At 40.6% G+C, this 16,738-nt stretch overlaps 1 protein-coding gene across 1 annotated transcript in view; it reads left to right on the top strand.

The window, feature by feature from the left end:
- LOC135521685 (uncharacterized) overlaps window positions 1–4,085 on the top strand; it is a 196,216-nt gene extending 192,131 nt beyond the window's left edge. Inside the window, 2 exon segments of the mRNA XM_064947360.1 lie at window positions 1,787–1,964; window positions 2,915–4,085. Of these exon segments, the coding sequence (XP_064803432.1) occupies window positions 1,787–1,964; window positions 2,915–2,919 (183 nt within the window). The 3' untranslated portion in view covers window positions 2,920–4,085.
- Window positions 4,086–16,738: the final 12,653 nt, after the last annotated feature.

The following is a 16,738-nucleotide window of genomic DNA, read 5'->3' as shown; positions in this document are numbered from 1 at the left end:
AGAGATATAAAGTAAAAGAGACAGTTACAGAGAGAGAGAGACAGAGGGTGGAGTGAGATACAGAGAGAGAGAGACAGAGGGAGGAGAGAGAGATAAAGAGAGAGAGAGACAGAGAGGGAGAGAGAGATAAAGTGAGAGACAGAGAGAGAGAGACAGAGAGAGAGCGAGAGAGAGAGATAAAGTGAGAGATACAGTGAGAGAGACAGAGAGGGACAGAGAGAGATAAAGTGAGAGATACAGTGAGAGAGACAGAGAGGGCGAGAGAGATAAAGTGAGAGAGAGACATAAAGTGAGAGAGATACAGTGAGAGACAGTCAGAGAGAGAGAGAGATAAAGTGAGAGAGACAGAGAGAGAGACATTGCTTTGGCAATGTTAACACATGTTTCCCATGCCAATAAAGCCCCTTGAATTGAATTGAATTGGGAGAGAGAGAAATAAAAATAAGCAATGGGGGGGAAGCATTGTGTTTATTTTCTCTGTACTCTTTCCTCACTGTGTTCATAACAACAATTGAAGATGCTGGGAGGTGTTTTGCTAATGACTGTTGACAGCATGGTTCTCTCTTCATGTGGCACCTGAAGAATCTGCCTCCTTCCTCCCCCGTTTCTCCTCCTTGGAGATGTGGGAAGACTGGACCTTCAGGCATAGCAGTTCGAGTCTGAGCAACAAGAGAAAGACCGGGTGATGGAAGGAGGGAGTTGGGGTGGAGGAGAGAGAGAAGAGGAGGGGAATGTGCACCCTTACAGTGGGGAGATGAGGGGGAGGGGTGATGTCCCCCATAAGAGGACATGTGTGAGGGGAGTGAGGATAACCAAGAGGAGAGGCTGGTAATACAGGAAGGAACTACTATGGCTCCTCTCCTAGGGACCCTCCATCTTTTTTTACAACCATCTAGGTGGGTGGGGGATGTCTGTGCATCAGCCAGTCCTATCTAGTGTGATGTCGCCTGTCCCCTCAGCCTATCACAGTCCATAATATCTGTCACATGACCACCATATCAATGGCTGCACCATTCATCTCCTCTGGCACTGGGAATGAACGTGATCTTTCTACAATGCATAGAGAGTACATAGTTGATAATAAACACACACGACGGGACATGTTCTCAGTTGGTCCTCCATCACATCCTTTAGGATTTCATCTCATCAATACTTGCATACAGTTGAGAATATAATGACAGTAAGGTGTTATAGGTCTGTTTCAGAGATGTTGTAGTATGCCTACACATACTTATCATCTTACACAACACTTGACCAGTCCATGTTTACATCATAGTTGTTCTGGCACTCTCTGTGGTTTCGGCAGGAACATTTCCTTTGAATGAAAATGGTCCCCAAAAAAAACAAGGGTTTAAATGGGTTTGAAATATATTGAAATACAAACTATCTAAATTCCCCTGGATTTTGTCATTGATCCCTTCCATTGTAGTCTTTTTGTGAGATAGAGCCATGATTTCCGGACCCTGACATACCGTACTCCTAAACCCCAGTCTAAAGATTCAGATTATTATTACTCCGATTGTTAATATAGCTGAAGGTTATATTCCTCATCTAATATTTTTGATTTAATATAAGCTCTTTTATTTTCCACTTGATTTGATGCCGTTAAACCACTAACCCTGGTACTGTAATAGGTTTAATGAGTTTCTTACCATTTGAAGACAACGTCAGCGCCTGTTTTCTTTGAGTACTCTTTTTGTTATTATCCCACTTGTCCTACTGTACACACACTGAAACCCTTGTTCCATTGCCCCAACTGACACCCTGCCACTGTGTTTGTTTCTAGGCTGAGGGGGCCCAGGAGATAGCAGAGGGGAATGAGGTTCCCCCCAGTGATACCCCAGTTCCAGCCACGGCGCCAGGACAGGCAAGCAGCCCCTCCCGGGAGAATGGGGTAAAGGAGGATGCCCCCTGCCGGGGCCTCCATGACCCCCAGGGCCTGGACTCAAGTATCCCTGAGACAAGTAAGTAGAGAGGGGATGTCTGGTCTGGAGAGGTGCCTTTTGAAGTTGGGATACAAAGTCCCTGACCTCTACATTACCTTTGACTTCTTATTCTACAGGCTTCTAATTCTTCTTTGTGTTATCCCTCTACCCTCTTCATCTCAACATATCCTGTCCAACACTCCTCTCTCCTTCTCTCCCCTCTTCTTCTCCTCTCCTCTCTCCTTCTCTCCTCTCTCACCTTCTCTCCTCTCTCTCTTCTCTCACTCCTCTCTCCTTCTCTCCTCTCTCACCTTCTCTCCCCTCTTCTTCTCCTCTCCTCTCTCCTTCTCTCCTGTCTCATCTTCTCTCCTCTCTCTCTTCTCTCACTCTTCTCTCCTTCTCTCCCCTCTTCTTCTCTTCTCCTCTCTCCTTCTCTCCTCTCTCATCTTCTCTCCTCTCTCTCTTCTCTCACTACTCTCTCCTTCTCTCCTCTCACCTTCTCTCCTCTCTCTCTTCTCTCACTCCTCTCTCCTTCTCTCCTCTCTTCTTCTCCTCTTCTCTCTCCTTCTCTCCTCTCTCACCTTCTCTCCTCTCTCTTCTCTCCTCTCTTCTTCTCCTCTCTATCCTTCTCTCCCCTTCTCTCCTTCTCCTCTCTATCCTTCTCTCCCCTTCTCTCCTTCTCTCCTCTCTTCTTCTCCTCTCCTCTCCTTCTCTCCTCTCTCATCTTCTCTCCTCTCTCTCTTCTCTCACTCCTCTCTCCTTCTCTCCTTTCTCACTTTCTCCCCTCTCTCTCTCTTCTCTCTCTCCTTCTCTCTCTCCTCTCTCTCCTTCTCTCCTCTCTATCCTTCTCTCCCCTTCTCTCCTCCCTCTCCTCCTCTCTTCTTCTCTCCTCTCTCCTCTCTTCTTCTCCTCTCTATCTTTCTCTCCTCTCCATTTCTCTCCTTCTCTCCTCTCTCCTTCTCTCCTCTTTCCTTTTCTTCCTGCTACAGATTGAGTCTTTCAAGCTCAACTTCTGCTAGATCGCCTGCTCTCGCACGGATCACGGCGCCGACATCATAACCTGGCCAGCCCCAGACAACAGCCCCTCACACCTGCAACCCAGTGTCTCTCTCAATGACTTCCTGGCCTCTGCCGGCTACCCCCAGCCCCCTCCCTCTTCCCCCTCAACGGCACACTAGCAGGACTCGGATCATGACCCTCAACCCCACACCCCAGTTCCAAACACCTCACCCTTCCTATGATCTAATTCATGTATCATGTTATTACGCCTACCCTGTGCTACCGACCTACCGCTGTCCTGTTCCCATTGGCTGAGCTGACATTGTACATACAGTAGACCAAGCTTCGGGCAGGGTGGGATATCAATGGGAGGGTAACGGAGGCTTGCCATGTTCTCTCTGATTTGTCTGGTTGTGCTAATCTTGTATTAATGTGCTCGGAGGACTTTCCTAGGATCATGGTTTTCCGTTGGTCCCTCTGATCAGGTGATGGGAGGGGCGATGGGCTGTGTTGTATATGAACCTTTTCCTTCCTGGCTTTCTGACAACAGCGCTCATTTTAGATCATGTTTCCTGGTCTCTACAAGAGCAGAACATGGCAGTCGCAGCACACAGTAGCAGACGCCAGTCATGTCCAGTATTACAGTACGTACTAGTGCCGTTTTAGTGAGAGCGTAATCTACCAGGCAACAGCGGCCTTGAACAAACCTGTTTGCTTCGTACAGACACCCCCATAGACACTACCCAATGGGAAACCCCCCTAGACTCACCTGTGGGTTACGTACGGAGAGTAATATGTGTGTAGCACCCCTTTACTTGTGAGCATGTAGGGCTGCCGTGTGTTCCCAGTAACCATTGATTATTCACTCAGTATTCACTAACCATCGACTCACTCACTGGTTCACCTCCCTCCTCTCTTCACTGTCCATCATCAGAGCATTTGAAACTAGTAGACTGCTTGAACAGTAGGCTATTTAACTCTCTTTAATCTATGTGTTTGTGATGGTGTGTTTGAGTGAATTCTGCTGTAACAATGAGCTGTGGTGTTCTGTTCCGTTTACTCTCTCTCTCTCTCTCTCTCTCTCTCTCTCTCTCTCTCTCTCTCTCTGTCTCTCTCTCTGTGTGTCTCTCTGTCTCTCTCTCTGTGTGTCTCTCTGTCTCTCTCTCCTGTGTCTCTCTCTGTCTCTCTCTCTGTCTCTCTGTCTCTGTGTCTCTCTCTCTCTCTCCCTGTCTCTCTCTCTCTCTCTCTCTCTCTCTGTCTCTCTCTCTCTCTCTCTGTCTCTCTCTTTCTCTCTCTCTGTCTCTCTCTCTCTGTCTCTCTCTCTCTCTCCCTCTCTCTCTCCCCTCCCCTCTCTCTCTCTCTCTCTCTCTCTCTCTCTCTCTCTCTCTCTCTCTCTCTCTCTCCTCTCTCTCTCTCTGTCTCTCTGTCTGTCTCTCTCTCTCTCTCTCTCTCGACTTTGGTTTATTTTCCTCATCTGTTTTGGTAGAAGGTTTTTCTCATCGTTTCCTTCTTTATTAGTATTCTTTCTCGTACAAGCAATACGCTGGATGGTCTATTCACCATTAGGACTCAGAGAGCTTCTTGAATACACGCAACCATTATTTTTTTTCTTCTTGAAACAAAGGCACACAATCATGAAGACGCAACTCTGTTTAGGGCTTTGAGACCGAGGAAGCATGTTGGGAATGTGAGGAGGGAGTTAAAGACGGATAAGAACAGAGAGACAACGAACACTGAGGCGTAGTGAAAGACGTGTCCACTTAAGCGGGTTAAAATAACAATGTGATGTGGCAGTGGAACATTCGGATGTTCAAAACAGTTTGCGTATATAATATGTACAAACTGTTCTGAACGTTGAATGTTCCACTGTCAGAATAGTAGTCTGGGAAAAGTTGAAGAAAGTAGAGTTTGGAAGCTTTAATTTTGAATACAGTACAAGGGACTTGTGTGAAGATTAGTTATTTGAAGGGAAGGGTCTTGGAAATTGGTGGAGCTGTGTGTCTTGTACGTGCCTCATGTCCTGTTTACCTGAAACTGGGATGGAACTCGGGCTGGAAGCTCAAGCTGATGGGCCCTTGTCCCTGGAGAGTAACAGACCCGTCAAGCCGCCTGGTGGCTCTGTAGTCGGATTAGGATTTACAATAATTCTATTTTGTAACTAATCCTTGTTGTTGTTCTATTTCAGCTCTTTTCTGAGGGTTCTGGTCAGATGTTTTTTGACGGTTATAAGTGGACTAGCTGAAGGACTTCTCTCGTCAGGCTATTTATTGGCAGTGGAACATTCGATGTGGCTTATTGTACATGTAGTAATGTATCCAACGATTGCCTCCAATTGCTTTATTTTAGTGCATGGCCAGGTAATATCATGCCCAGAGCAGAAAGCCTATGTGCATTAAGACTTGCAGTGTTGTGGTTCAGTATATTTGTCCTTGGGGGCAAATCATAGTCAGTGGTTTATCTTTCCTTATTATTGCGTTCTTTGCTTTGGACAGTGGGCAGGAAGAGAGTCAGAGGCTGTCATTTTGCCTGGAAATTATATTGCAGTTTGGTATATAAATCAGCTATACGTTCATCGGGTTTATTTGTGTTGTACTCAAAATGAGGACAGTACATCAAGTCATTTTTTTGAGTAAAGATTTATTTTTTCCCCCCACGCCCCGCTAATTCAAGTCAAAATGTAGACCTCCTAAAAGTAGCACCAACACTCCAAAATGTGCAAGAATGATACAACTGACATTTTTAATATCCTCTTAAATCAGAGGTATGGGAACTATTAAAAGCACCTTAAAGGCTTGAATATATCAAAGAGGGTTCACCGTGATGGAAATGTGTATTTGATTGAAGGTAGAGCTATCCATGGATATGTCTGCAATGCATAGGGGCCACTTAACAAACACTGTTAAGGAGCTTAGCACACTCCTGTACAGCATAGAACTGTGTTTCATCTTGATGGCCTCCCATTTTGCTCCTAGGACCACCATGAAATATTGTTTGTGTAACAACGTTCTTCGTTTGTCGAAAGAGAGTCGGACCGAAATGCAGCGTGTTGGTTACTCATGTTTATTAATAGAACAAACGACGATACATGAAAAAACAAAACAACAAACGGAACGTGAAAAACCTATACAGCCTGTCTGGTGAACACTAACACAGAGACAGGAACAATCACCCACGAAATACAAAGTGAAACCCAGGCTACCTAAATACGGTTCCCAATCAGAGACAACGAGAATCACCTGACTCTGATTGAGAACCGCCTCAGGCAGCCAAACCTATGTAACACACACCCCTAATCAGCTACAATCCCAATAACTAAAAAACCCCACTAAGAATACAACAAACAATAAACCCATGTCACACCCTGGCCTGACCAACTAATTAATAAAACACAAAATACTAAGACCAAGGCGTGACAGTTTGAGGGTAACAATCTTTTGAGATGTGTGGAATAATCCCCAGAGCCAAATGTTTTAAGAAAATAGATTTTATTGTTATCAACAATATTTTATTTTGAAATTGTATAGGTTTGTAGATATTGATATTTGAGAGGTTTGTCGTGCATCAGAGGAGCGCCTGCTGAGCTGGATTGTAGTATGGCCTCTGGTGCCACGTTCCTCGTCTGATGGGGACATGTCCTCCTTGTGCCTGTCCACAACCACTTTTACTATCACTTTCACCCCTGGTCTTCATGTTCTCTTTGAGATTGCATGCGTTTTTTCTTTTAGAAATATAGATTTTGTCTGTTTATACACTATTTCGCCACAGCAACGACAACAATTGTGTGTGTGTGTGTGTGTGTGTGTGTGTGGGGGGGTGTAATAAGGATGTTAAGTATAGCTTTTATGTTCATCTACCTTTAACAGATTTAATGGTGATGAGTAATATTAATTATTATTATTATTGAGCAAGTCTACCTTTTTTCCGAGAAAAGGGCTGCTGAAGTAAAAGAATGTTCTGGAGATTTAGTGTACTAAAGAAACAACACTTTTTCTATGTGTATTTATCTTGTGTATTTATCTTGTGTTCCCATTGGTGCGTGGTGGTTGGGGGAGTGTTAGAGGGCTTATGGAAGGCATAGTGGGTCTGGTCCAGTTTTTGCATTGCTGTCTATTGAACAGCCTTTCTTTCACAAATTGTAAGAGTTTTGTTAACTTTCACATAACATTTGTCCATCCCCACAACCCCAGTCTTAAGAAACTTAAACACTGTTATTTACAGGAAGACCATTTTAGATGTGATTTTGACATTGTAGGATACAGTGGACGACCTTGCGTTGATTTGAAAACAAGATACATGTAACACGAAAGGGATTGAAACTAATATGTATGAATTTCACTGTATAACATACAAAATGTGTGGAAGAGGGATTTGAAATCAGAGTTTGTATCGGGTCATTTAGTAACATTGTTCTGCCCTGGAGTATCATGGGAAGCTCCACGTCCTAACACACCTTTGTGTAAGACTAACAGCAGCTGTCAGGTTTGGCTTGTGTTATACTTAGAGCTCTCCGGTGATGCAACAATGAGCTCCATAGATCTGCTTCTAGCTGTTAGCTCACACAAAGTGTACTGATAGAAAACACCTACTCAAGAGCAGAAACAAATGGGATGTGTTAGGATGACTTATGTCAATTTATTTTGTTTTGATTTTTTTTTTTTTCATTTAGAATGTATTTTTTCGGGTTTTGAAAGAAGTGTTTGTTGTGGTTAATTGTTCATGTGATGTGATTATTAAAAATGTAATAAAATACAAATGTTTAAGATATTGTGCTTGCCTTTTGATGAATTACGTAATCCTCTCTGCCACAGATGAGCCATACGTACAAGATGTATATTTACATTCCAAATAGAAAGCAGGAAACATGATGGCACATTCCCTTTGGAGAATTACTTAATGAGGCACGATAACATTGTTGATTATTTTTTATTTTACCTTCATTTTACTAGGCAAGTCAGTTAAGAACAAATTCTTATTTTCAATGATGGCCTGGGAACAGTGGGTTAACTGCCTGTTCAGGGGCAGAATGACAGATTTGTACCTTGTCAGCTTGGGGATTTGAACTTGCAACCTTTCGGTTACTAACACTCTAACCACTAGGCTACACTGCTGCCCCGAATGATTATGACTGCAATTGATTAGTGAAGAGCAGCAAAACGGTATTGTAGAAGTGAGTCCTATCTGTCGGAAGACAATCTCACATTAACTATTTGGGGGCTTGGTGCTGAGGAGTATTTTCCATGTTAATACAGGAGTAATAAAGGCCTAGTTCACAAATCACTATTACTTTTTTTTTAATCAGGGTGCTCAGCACCGCAACTTCCCGCGGCTATGCATAAGAGGAATCAATTCAAGTCACATTGTGACAGTGAACTGTAGATTTAAACAAGCTACACACATGTCATCACTTCCTGGTCCACTTCCTGATATTTACTGATCCTGGCTATGACCCCTGGGGGTCTCAGGGGGAGTTGGGATATGCAACAAAATACATTTCCAATTAAAATGTGTATAATACACACTTGTACAAGTGTGAAATAGGACAAATGTTTGCACCCACCAAATTATTATTAGGTCAAATAGTTTGTTCAGAAGTCAAAGCATTGTCCATTCAGGGTGGAAATGGGGAAATCTGCTTATTTAAAAAGAAATTGGACAGGCATTTTATAATCCCCATTGAGTGTATGCTAGTGCATGACAGAAATATTTGGAGTTGACTGGATCAATCTTATTTTTGTGTGTCCGCAAAGAAACATTATTGGCTTTGGGGGAAACTGTTGGCCTATAATCGGCCAATAAATCTCAGCTATAATCTCATATAGTCTACTCTTGTATTTTTGACAAGCAAATCTCCCTATGAGACAATAAATTATTAATTCACTCCTCCACCAAGCAACCTGGATGGCAACGAGGATGATGGGACTAGGCCTCACATGAGAAAAGTCTACCCTCTATTTCCTTTCATAAATATCTGTCTGGTGCACATATAATAAGTCCTTTGTAGTTTTTCGCTTCAGTGTAAGCCTAACCCATACGGAAAAAATATTGGAATATATTTAAATACAATTGAAACATATGTAAATATATTTGGTAATGTATTTATCAAAAACATAAAGAAATTAACATTAAAATATGTGTGTAAAATACACAGTCACATCTTATAACCTTCTCTAACCTGATGGTAATGCTATTGACCTTTGGCATTAGGTTCACAAAGTGGGCGTTGCATGCAAAAGTTGGATCAGAAAGTGAATTACGTAGCTAGCCTATTATCATATTCCTTGAGGTATATCTGCTACTTATTAAACATAATAAGATGAAAGAGACATGTGAATCTATAACATATCTGTAAATATATTTTTGAGTGAGCTGTCAATCACAATTTCAAATTTTCCCAAGCCCTATGGAGTGAGACAAATTTCACGTAAACGTGAAATTTGTGAACATACTCACACCATGTTACAACAGTGGTAGTCCTGATCACCGACAACGAGACAGCCTATAGGGAGGAAGTCAGAGACCTAGCCGGGTGGTGCCAGGACGACAACCTCTCCCTCAACGACGAGACAGCCTATAGGGAGGAAGTCAGAGACCTGGCCGGGTGGTGCCAGAGCCTATAAGTCAGAGACCTGGCCGGGTGGTGCCAGAATAACAACCTATCCCTAAACATAACCAAGACTAAAGAGATTATTGTGGACTACAGGAAAAGGAGGATCGAGCACCTACCTATTGTTCACCTAGTACCTTTTTTGCGCTATTGGTTAGAGCCTTTAAGTAGGCATTTCACTGTAAGGTCTACACCTGTTATATTCAGCGCACGTGACAAATAAACTTTGATTTGATTTTTTTTATCTTCCAGGAATAATTCATCATAACCAGTAGTATCTACCTTTGATAATGAATCATAACCAGTATTATCTACCAGGTAGCCTAGTGGTTAGGGTGTTGGACTAGTAACCAAAAAGTTGCAATATCAAATCCCCGAGCTGTCAAGGTAAAAATCTGTCCTTTGTCCCTGAACAAGGCCATTAACCCACTGTTCGTAGGCCGTAATTAAAATAAGAATTTGTTCTTAAACTGACTTGCCGAGTTAAATAAATGTTTAAAAAATCATGAATCATAATCAGTAGTATCTATCAGGAATAATGAAACAGAATAATAATACTTATTTTGTGAATCTATTAATTATGACCACTTTTGTGTAGAATATTTAGATATTTCATTCCTCAAAATCTGGCCAATGCACATTCTGTAGGTTAATATGAATTTAAAATTATTTTACATGATTTATATGATTCGGGTCATGAACATATTGACTTTGGAATTAACAAGGGAGAGGTTAAACGTCGGCTAAGTCTGGCATAAGCTCATTCCCACTCTTTACAATAACTCTGTTGCAGTGGTCTGAGGTAGTCTCCGTGTAGGCTTTTCCCTCCATCACGACACTGCTGCCCAGTTGAAGAGCTTGTGATCTCCATGCAGCACCGCGCATCTTCGGAAAAGCAGCCCTCAGAAGATGCCATTCTGGAGGCATGCAGCCATATAGAGTCTTTATACCCTAATGTAGGCCTATTTGCCTACTAGCCAAATAAAGTGCAAGGCATGCATGTCGCATGCAACTCGTCATTCCAACATATTTGAACATTTAATTCATCATTCATTCAGTTCAGTCAGTCAGTATGTCATCCATTCAATATTTTGTCTGAGTTACAATAGAAACTAAATAAAATACAATAGAACAGTCTTATCTATTTGTTTATTTAAATCCATGTGTGTATTCAAAATTATCTAAACTCTCCAAAGTTCTTTAGCCTATCACTTGAATAATTCTGTGTTTAATTTAGGCCTATCCAAATTTTTAACAATAGGCCTTCAACTTGTAGGCATTGCAATTTAGACCATCATTTTGGGGACTGGTGTCTTAAGGAATAATTTAAAATTAAATGTAATTGTGTTTTATAACTGTTTTTATTATAGGGCTCCCCTTAAAAAGAGACCCTAGCTCATAGTGCTCTAAATATCTTCTCTAAATAAATGTTAAACAAAATAGTTGTATTTGTATTAATTATGGATCCCCATTAGCTGCTGAAAAGGTAGCTTCACAGTCCCCTCTGTTCCCTAAGGTGTTTATCTAATTTTACTGATGGCATCGGTTTCTTCATGTGGAATAGAGTTCCATGTAGTCATGGCTCTATATAGTACTGTGTGCCTCCCATAGTCTGTTCTGGACTTGTCATCTGCAATTCTCCTCAGTAATTTTCCATCCAGATTGTCAGACCCCGGTGGCTTGTCATTGTTGATAGACAACAATCAAATTATGCAATTTTATGGTGATTAAATTACACACAACAGCATGGCATTTGTAGATGGCGGAATAGGCCTAGCCTAAATCATATTTACTTTCTATTTTGCAGCTCAGGTGGCTATTCTAGACAAGACTCTTCTGTGTCTTTATCATTCTCACACAAGTCATTTGCTGAAGGCCCAAGCCTATACTAAGCCATCTACTGGTGTAATATTCTAAAATAAGCTCTAGACTTTTATTTTGGAAATTAAACCAGAAGCTGCAAAAATGTCTCTAATATCTGGGCTAGAGTTGCTTGATTGACTAGCTAACTCCAACTAGCTACATTTGGTTCATGTCCACTGCAATGTGCCACATTACCTACAAAAGTTTGTAGGTATAAAAAATATCTATAACCGAGTAAAGGGTAAAGTAAAAAAAAAATATCTCTCTCTCTATATATATATATATGTATACCCCAAAAATTTAAATGACAAAAAATGGTACTTGTAAATGTTAATTTGTAGTCGTAATATAGTACATTTACAGATCTAATTTAAAATGTACATTTCACGTTTCACATGGCTTCTCTTATGATCCTAACAATTTACATATGGATTTTATTACAATCCTGACGATAAGTACATTCAACCTTTTGGCAGCTATCTCCCTCCATAGAGGATCCCCATTAACTGACAGAGCGACCGTTACTATTTAAAAAAAAAAAAAAAACTACACCTGTCGAAGGAGAAGACCAGTCATTGCCAAAAGCTTTCTCATGGAAAATTGCATTTTATTTAATTACATATGTATAACATTGATTTAAAATATATTTCCACCTGGGTTGACAAGAGGAAGAAAATAAATAAATTCGGAACTGCTTGCAAGCAAGAGTTTTCATCGAGCTGGTAACGTTAATGTTAGTTAAAACAGCTAACGTTAGCTTTAGCTTGCCAGTTGCCACCAACTGCCACTTACTGACCAAGGTAAGAATAATTGTTCTGGAAATGTATGTGTTTAGTTAATATGATATAGGTAATAAATACAATGTAATTGTCAAAGCTAGCTAGTTCATGTTAAATGTTCTTGGTTAGCTAGTTAGTTAGGGTTAGATAACATACTGGTACGATTATATTTCTTGATAAACTGGGTGGATAGGAGCGTTGGGCCAGTAACGTTACCGAAAGATTGCTAAATCAAATCCACGAGTTGACAAGGTAAAAATCTGTCTTTCTGCCTCTCTGATTCAGAGGGGTTGGGTTAAATGCGGAAGACACATTTAAAAACATGTTTTCGCTTTGTCATTATGGGCTATTGTGTGTAGATTGATGAGGATTATTTGTTTATTTTTTTAATATATTTTAAGAATGAGGCTGTAAGGTAACAAACTGGAAATAGTCAAGGGTGACTTAGTACTTTCAGAAAGCACTGTATACGTTAATGAAGCAATTGTACAATCATACAATCATTTTTATTTTTTTTTTTTTTAATCTAACGCCATAACAACATAATGGTAATCAATTATTTGAATGGTATATATCTTGATAAACTGGGTAAATCAAGATGTAGCCTAGGCCTATTAACCGTACAGGTGAATGCATATGTGACCAGATGCCTCCATTCGGTTTTATGTAGCAAAATTTTAAATTGTGTTTTTTACATTCAATAAAAGTAGAGACCCAGAACTAGAAAATGGTATATATGGTATACACTGCGGTTGAGGAACAATGGGAAAGTGATTCTGCATTAAAGGTTTATTAACTTGTAACCCCACAGAAGAGCTACTGGAGAGCATTTGTGTGTCTACACCCATTCAGAATCAAAAACAGAAAGTGTCCAGATAAAAATATTTTATAAATATTTTATTATTATTAGATGATTCTTACCCAGACACACTTGTATGGGTAAATGTATGGGTCATGTGAAGGAAAATGTCACTTTTTTTCTAGACATGTACACATGATCATGAAATAAAATAGATGGCCTTAATCACTCTCAGACACACCAGGCTAACTTGATGGGTCATGTAATCATCAGGGATGGAAACTAGTCACCTTTCGGTGAAATTCGCCGTTTTGATTTCAAAATAGGTGACCTAGGTGATTGGTGTAGCTCCGATGAGAAAAGTTTAGGCGGGGGGTGTTCGGATCACTACTGGTTGTATGCAAACAAGACAGCATTAGCGCGTGTTGCAAGGGCGGAGAGTGGAATGGCATGGCAGTTGACACCTACAGCAGCGCGTCCTCTGAACAATAACGAAGAGGTAGGTGAGAAGCCTGACCACGGAGACAGGAGTGAGGAAGCGTATCATGAGCTGTAACCGAAAAACAACTGGCATTTGGAAAGTTTGAGGTGAGGGAGAAAGTGTGGTGGAACAAGTATTGTTAGCATTGTTAAGTATCTTGCCACAGTAGCTGGGTCCAATTCTCCGATAGCTAGCCAGAGGAATGTTGAGCAACATTAGCCAATTTAACTGATCGAATAATTGAGTTTATGGTGTGAAAATTAGCAAACAGCTAACGTTACAACATCAGATGAGCTAACGTTAGTGAACTAACCATTCTCTATAGTATTAATTAACTGGTATACGACTCCTTGCCGTTCCTCAAGTTATGACGCGTTAGTTGCTTACTTGATCTGTGTAAAATGTTAAGAAGTTAACAAACTAACTAGAGTACTGTCGGTGAACTAATGTTTTCCCTCTACAGTATGTGGTTAATTTTCGGAATGAGAGAATTAGGTGAAAATGAGGCGTTGCTTGGTTAAACAAGTGGATTCAGGGATGAAGTGTAGTTGGAGCTGGGCCTGGCTTAAACTGGATGCCAGCATAGAGTTGAAAGGAACACCACACACTTTCCTTCCTTCTCACTTTTTCAATACAGTGGATAAAAAGGGGTTTGCCAGGTGTACTCTCTGCCTGAAAGAGATCAATTATGCCAACAAAGGGTTTCATGCCCTGCTGGCACATTGTAGAACAGATGTCCACAGGCAGAACGTGAACGATGTAATAATGTGCAAAGTAGCCCAAGTATATTGTTTTTGTTAGGTTGAACTTGACAGTAACATGTGAGTGAGAGGGGATTATTTAATGTTTTACTCAGTGAATGTTATTTTTGCACACATGTAGTCTTGCACTTGATCTACATCTACTATAGTGGCCACTATAATAGAGCAAAAATAGAATGCCTGTTTGTTTCATTCTATTTCTACTTTAAGATGTTTATTTCACAAGTGCAATATTTAGATGTGTGTGGTCACAAGCGTTCTATTATAAAGACTGTCATGGCTAACTGCAATATTAGTGTATTGTTTTTTCTCACGACTTGAGTGTCGTTTGCAGGAAAGTCTAGGCAACAATTGGATTGCTTTCTTTACATTTTCTTTTGCTATGAGTTAGGTTCACATTAACCACTATTTTACACATAGAGACTGATCATGTAGATCACATTCTTTGTTGTTTAATTAGTTACGACCTGCATTTCCCCCTAGCGGGGATTTTTATTTGCATGTTTCAGTGCGAAAAAAAGTGTCACTTTTTTGGGCCTTCACAAATTTGCATCCCTGAATCATCTGGCGAAGTGGAGTCTTTTGTTTAGCCTTGTACCTATCCAGCAAAACAATGAACTGGCATAATCCCAACTCATACTACTACCAGTACAAACATTGTCATAGCTGTAATATGAATCTGCAGATAGCTAAAGCTAACAACTTGGTCCAGTGTTAGCTAACTAACATTAGGCTATAACTAGCAATGCAAATGGACTTCTGATTCATACACATAAATGTTAGCTAGCGAGCCAGCAAGCTAACGTTCGCTAGCTAGTGAACAGTGTGCTTTGACTTGCAATGAAAAGGACTTTCTGACCAAATTAGAAACTTATAATATCTGAAAATGTAGTTAGACTCTTACCCGTACACATGGATGAACACTTCACAGCAGACTGAAACCATTTAACTCATTTTTTTTTGTAGCCAGATTTAATTGTAGCCAATTATTACATCTTTTTTGGCCAGCATTGTGTCAAGTCATCTGGTTCACACTGACCGTGGCTAGTGCAGAAAGTAGCCTGTCACTTTTTCCAACTGATCTAATGATAGCTCCTGATAATTTCAGGTTATCAATGTTGTTGAGAAAAGTAGCAAAACTTTTGTAGTTCTTGGTGGCTAATTTTATCTCTTTCAAAAACGGCGAGGTAGAAAGGTCTATCAACACATAATGAGCAAGCTCACGTTATAGACAGATGCTACAGACCAATCCAAATTCATCTCCCAACAAATCCAGCCCACCCATTATCTCACCCAATCATGGCTAGCAGGAAAAATCCTGGTTTTTGGTTCCTGGTTCCTGGTGTCTAAACCAACTAGGCTCATAATCTATTTTATTTGTATTTACAGATGGAATATAAGGTTGTTATTAAGGGACATGAAAGTCCACATGTTCCAGAAGGCATTTCTCCCCCAAAAATGATTTTTGATAAAAAAAAAAAATGAAATGCCTCTCCTGTGTGAAGTAGTGACGTGTGACATATGCCTAGTTATCTGAAGCGAGTCACATATTCAATAGAAGTGCATGCATGCATTGAGTTATTGAGCTTGTTTTGCTGATTTCACAGGGCAAAAGATGACAACAACATTTGCATTAAAGTAGCTTATTTGATTAAGAAGTGCGCTGTCTCTTGAACCTTTTCAGGATAGGGGGCAGCATTTTCACTTTTGGATGAATAGCGTGCCCAGTGAACTGCCTCCTACTCTGTCCCAGATGCTAATATATGCATATTAGGCGAAAACCTGAAAAAAAAACAACCAGGATGTGGGATATCTGAGGTTTGTAGTTTTTCAAAGCTTGGCCTGCCAAATACACAGTGTCCACGGAGTCAAGTTTCACTTCCTACGGCTTCCACTAGATGTCAACCGTCTTGAGAAACTGGTTTGAGGATTCTACTATAAAGGAGGGGCTCATGAGACCTGTTTGAGTCAGTGGTCTGGCAGAGTGTCTCAGGCTCTTGACGCGTGCCCCCGACAGAGTTAGCTCTTGTTCCAGTGCTTTTCTTCAGACATAGGAATTCTCCGGTTGGAAGCTTATTGATGTTTTATGTTAAAAACATCCTAAATATTGATTTCATACATCGTTTGACTTGTTTCTACGACTTGTAACGGAACTTTTCAAGTTTTTGTCTGGACGAAGTGCTCGCTCCTCATGAAGATGGATTACTGGGCTGAACACGCTAACAGCAAGTGGCTATTTGGACATAAATTATGGACTTTATGGAACAAATCAGTAATTTATTGTCGAACTGGGATTCCTGGGAGTGCATTCTGATGAAGATCATCAAAGGTAAGTGAATATTTATAGTGTTATTTCTAACTTCTGTTGACTCCAAAATGGCGGATATTTCTCTGGCTGGATTGGGCTCTGAGCGCCGTTCTCAGATTGCTTTTTCCGTAAAAATTTTGGAAATCTGACTCAGCGGTTGCATTAAGGAGAAGTCTATCTTTAATTCTGTGAATAACAGTTGTATCTTTTATCAATGTT

Source organism: Oncorhynchus masou, chromosome 30 (assembly GCF_036934945.1).
Source record: "Oncorhynchus masou masou isolate Uvic2021 chromosome 30, UVic_Omas_1.1, whole genome shotgun sequence".
NCBI lineage: Eukaryota > Metazoa > Chordata > Actinopteri > Salmoniformes > Salmonidae > Oncorhynchus > Oncorhynchus masou.
Note: the sequence above shows the minus strand (reverse complement) of the source record. Positions and strands in the feature narration are given on the sequence as shown.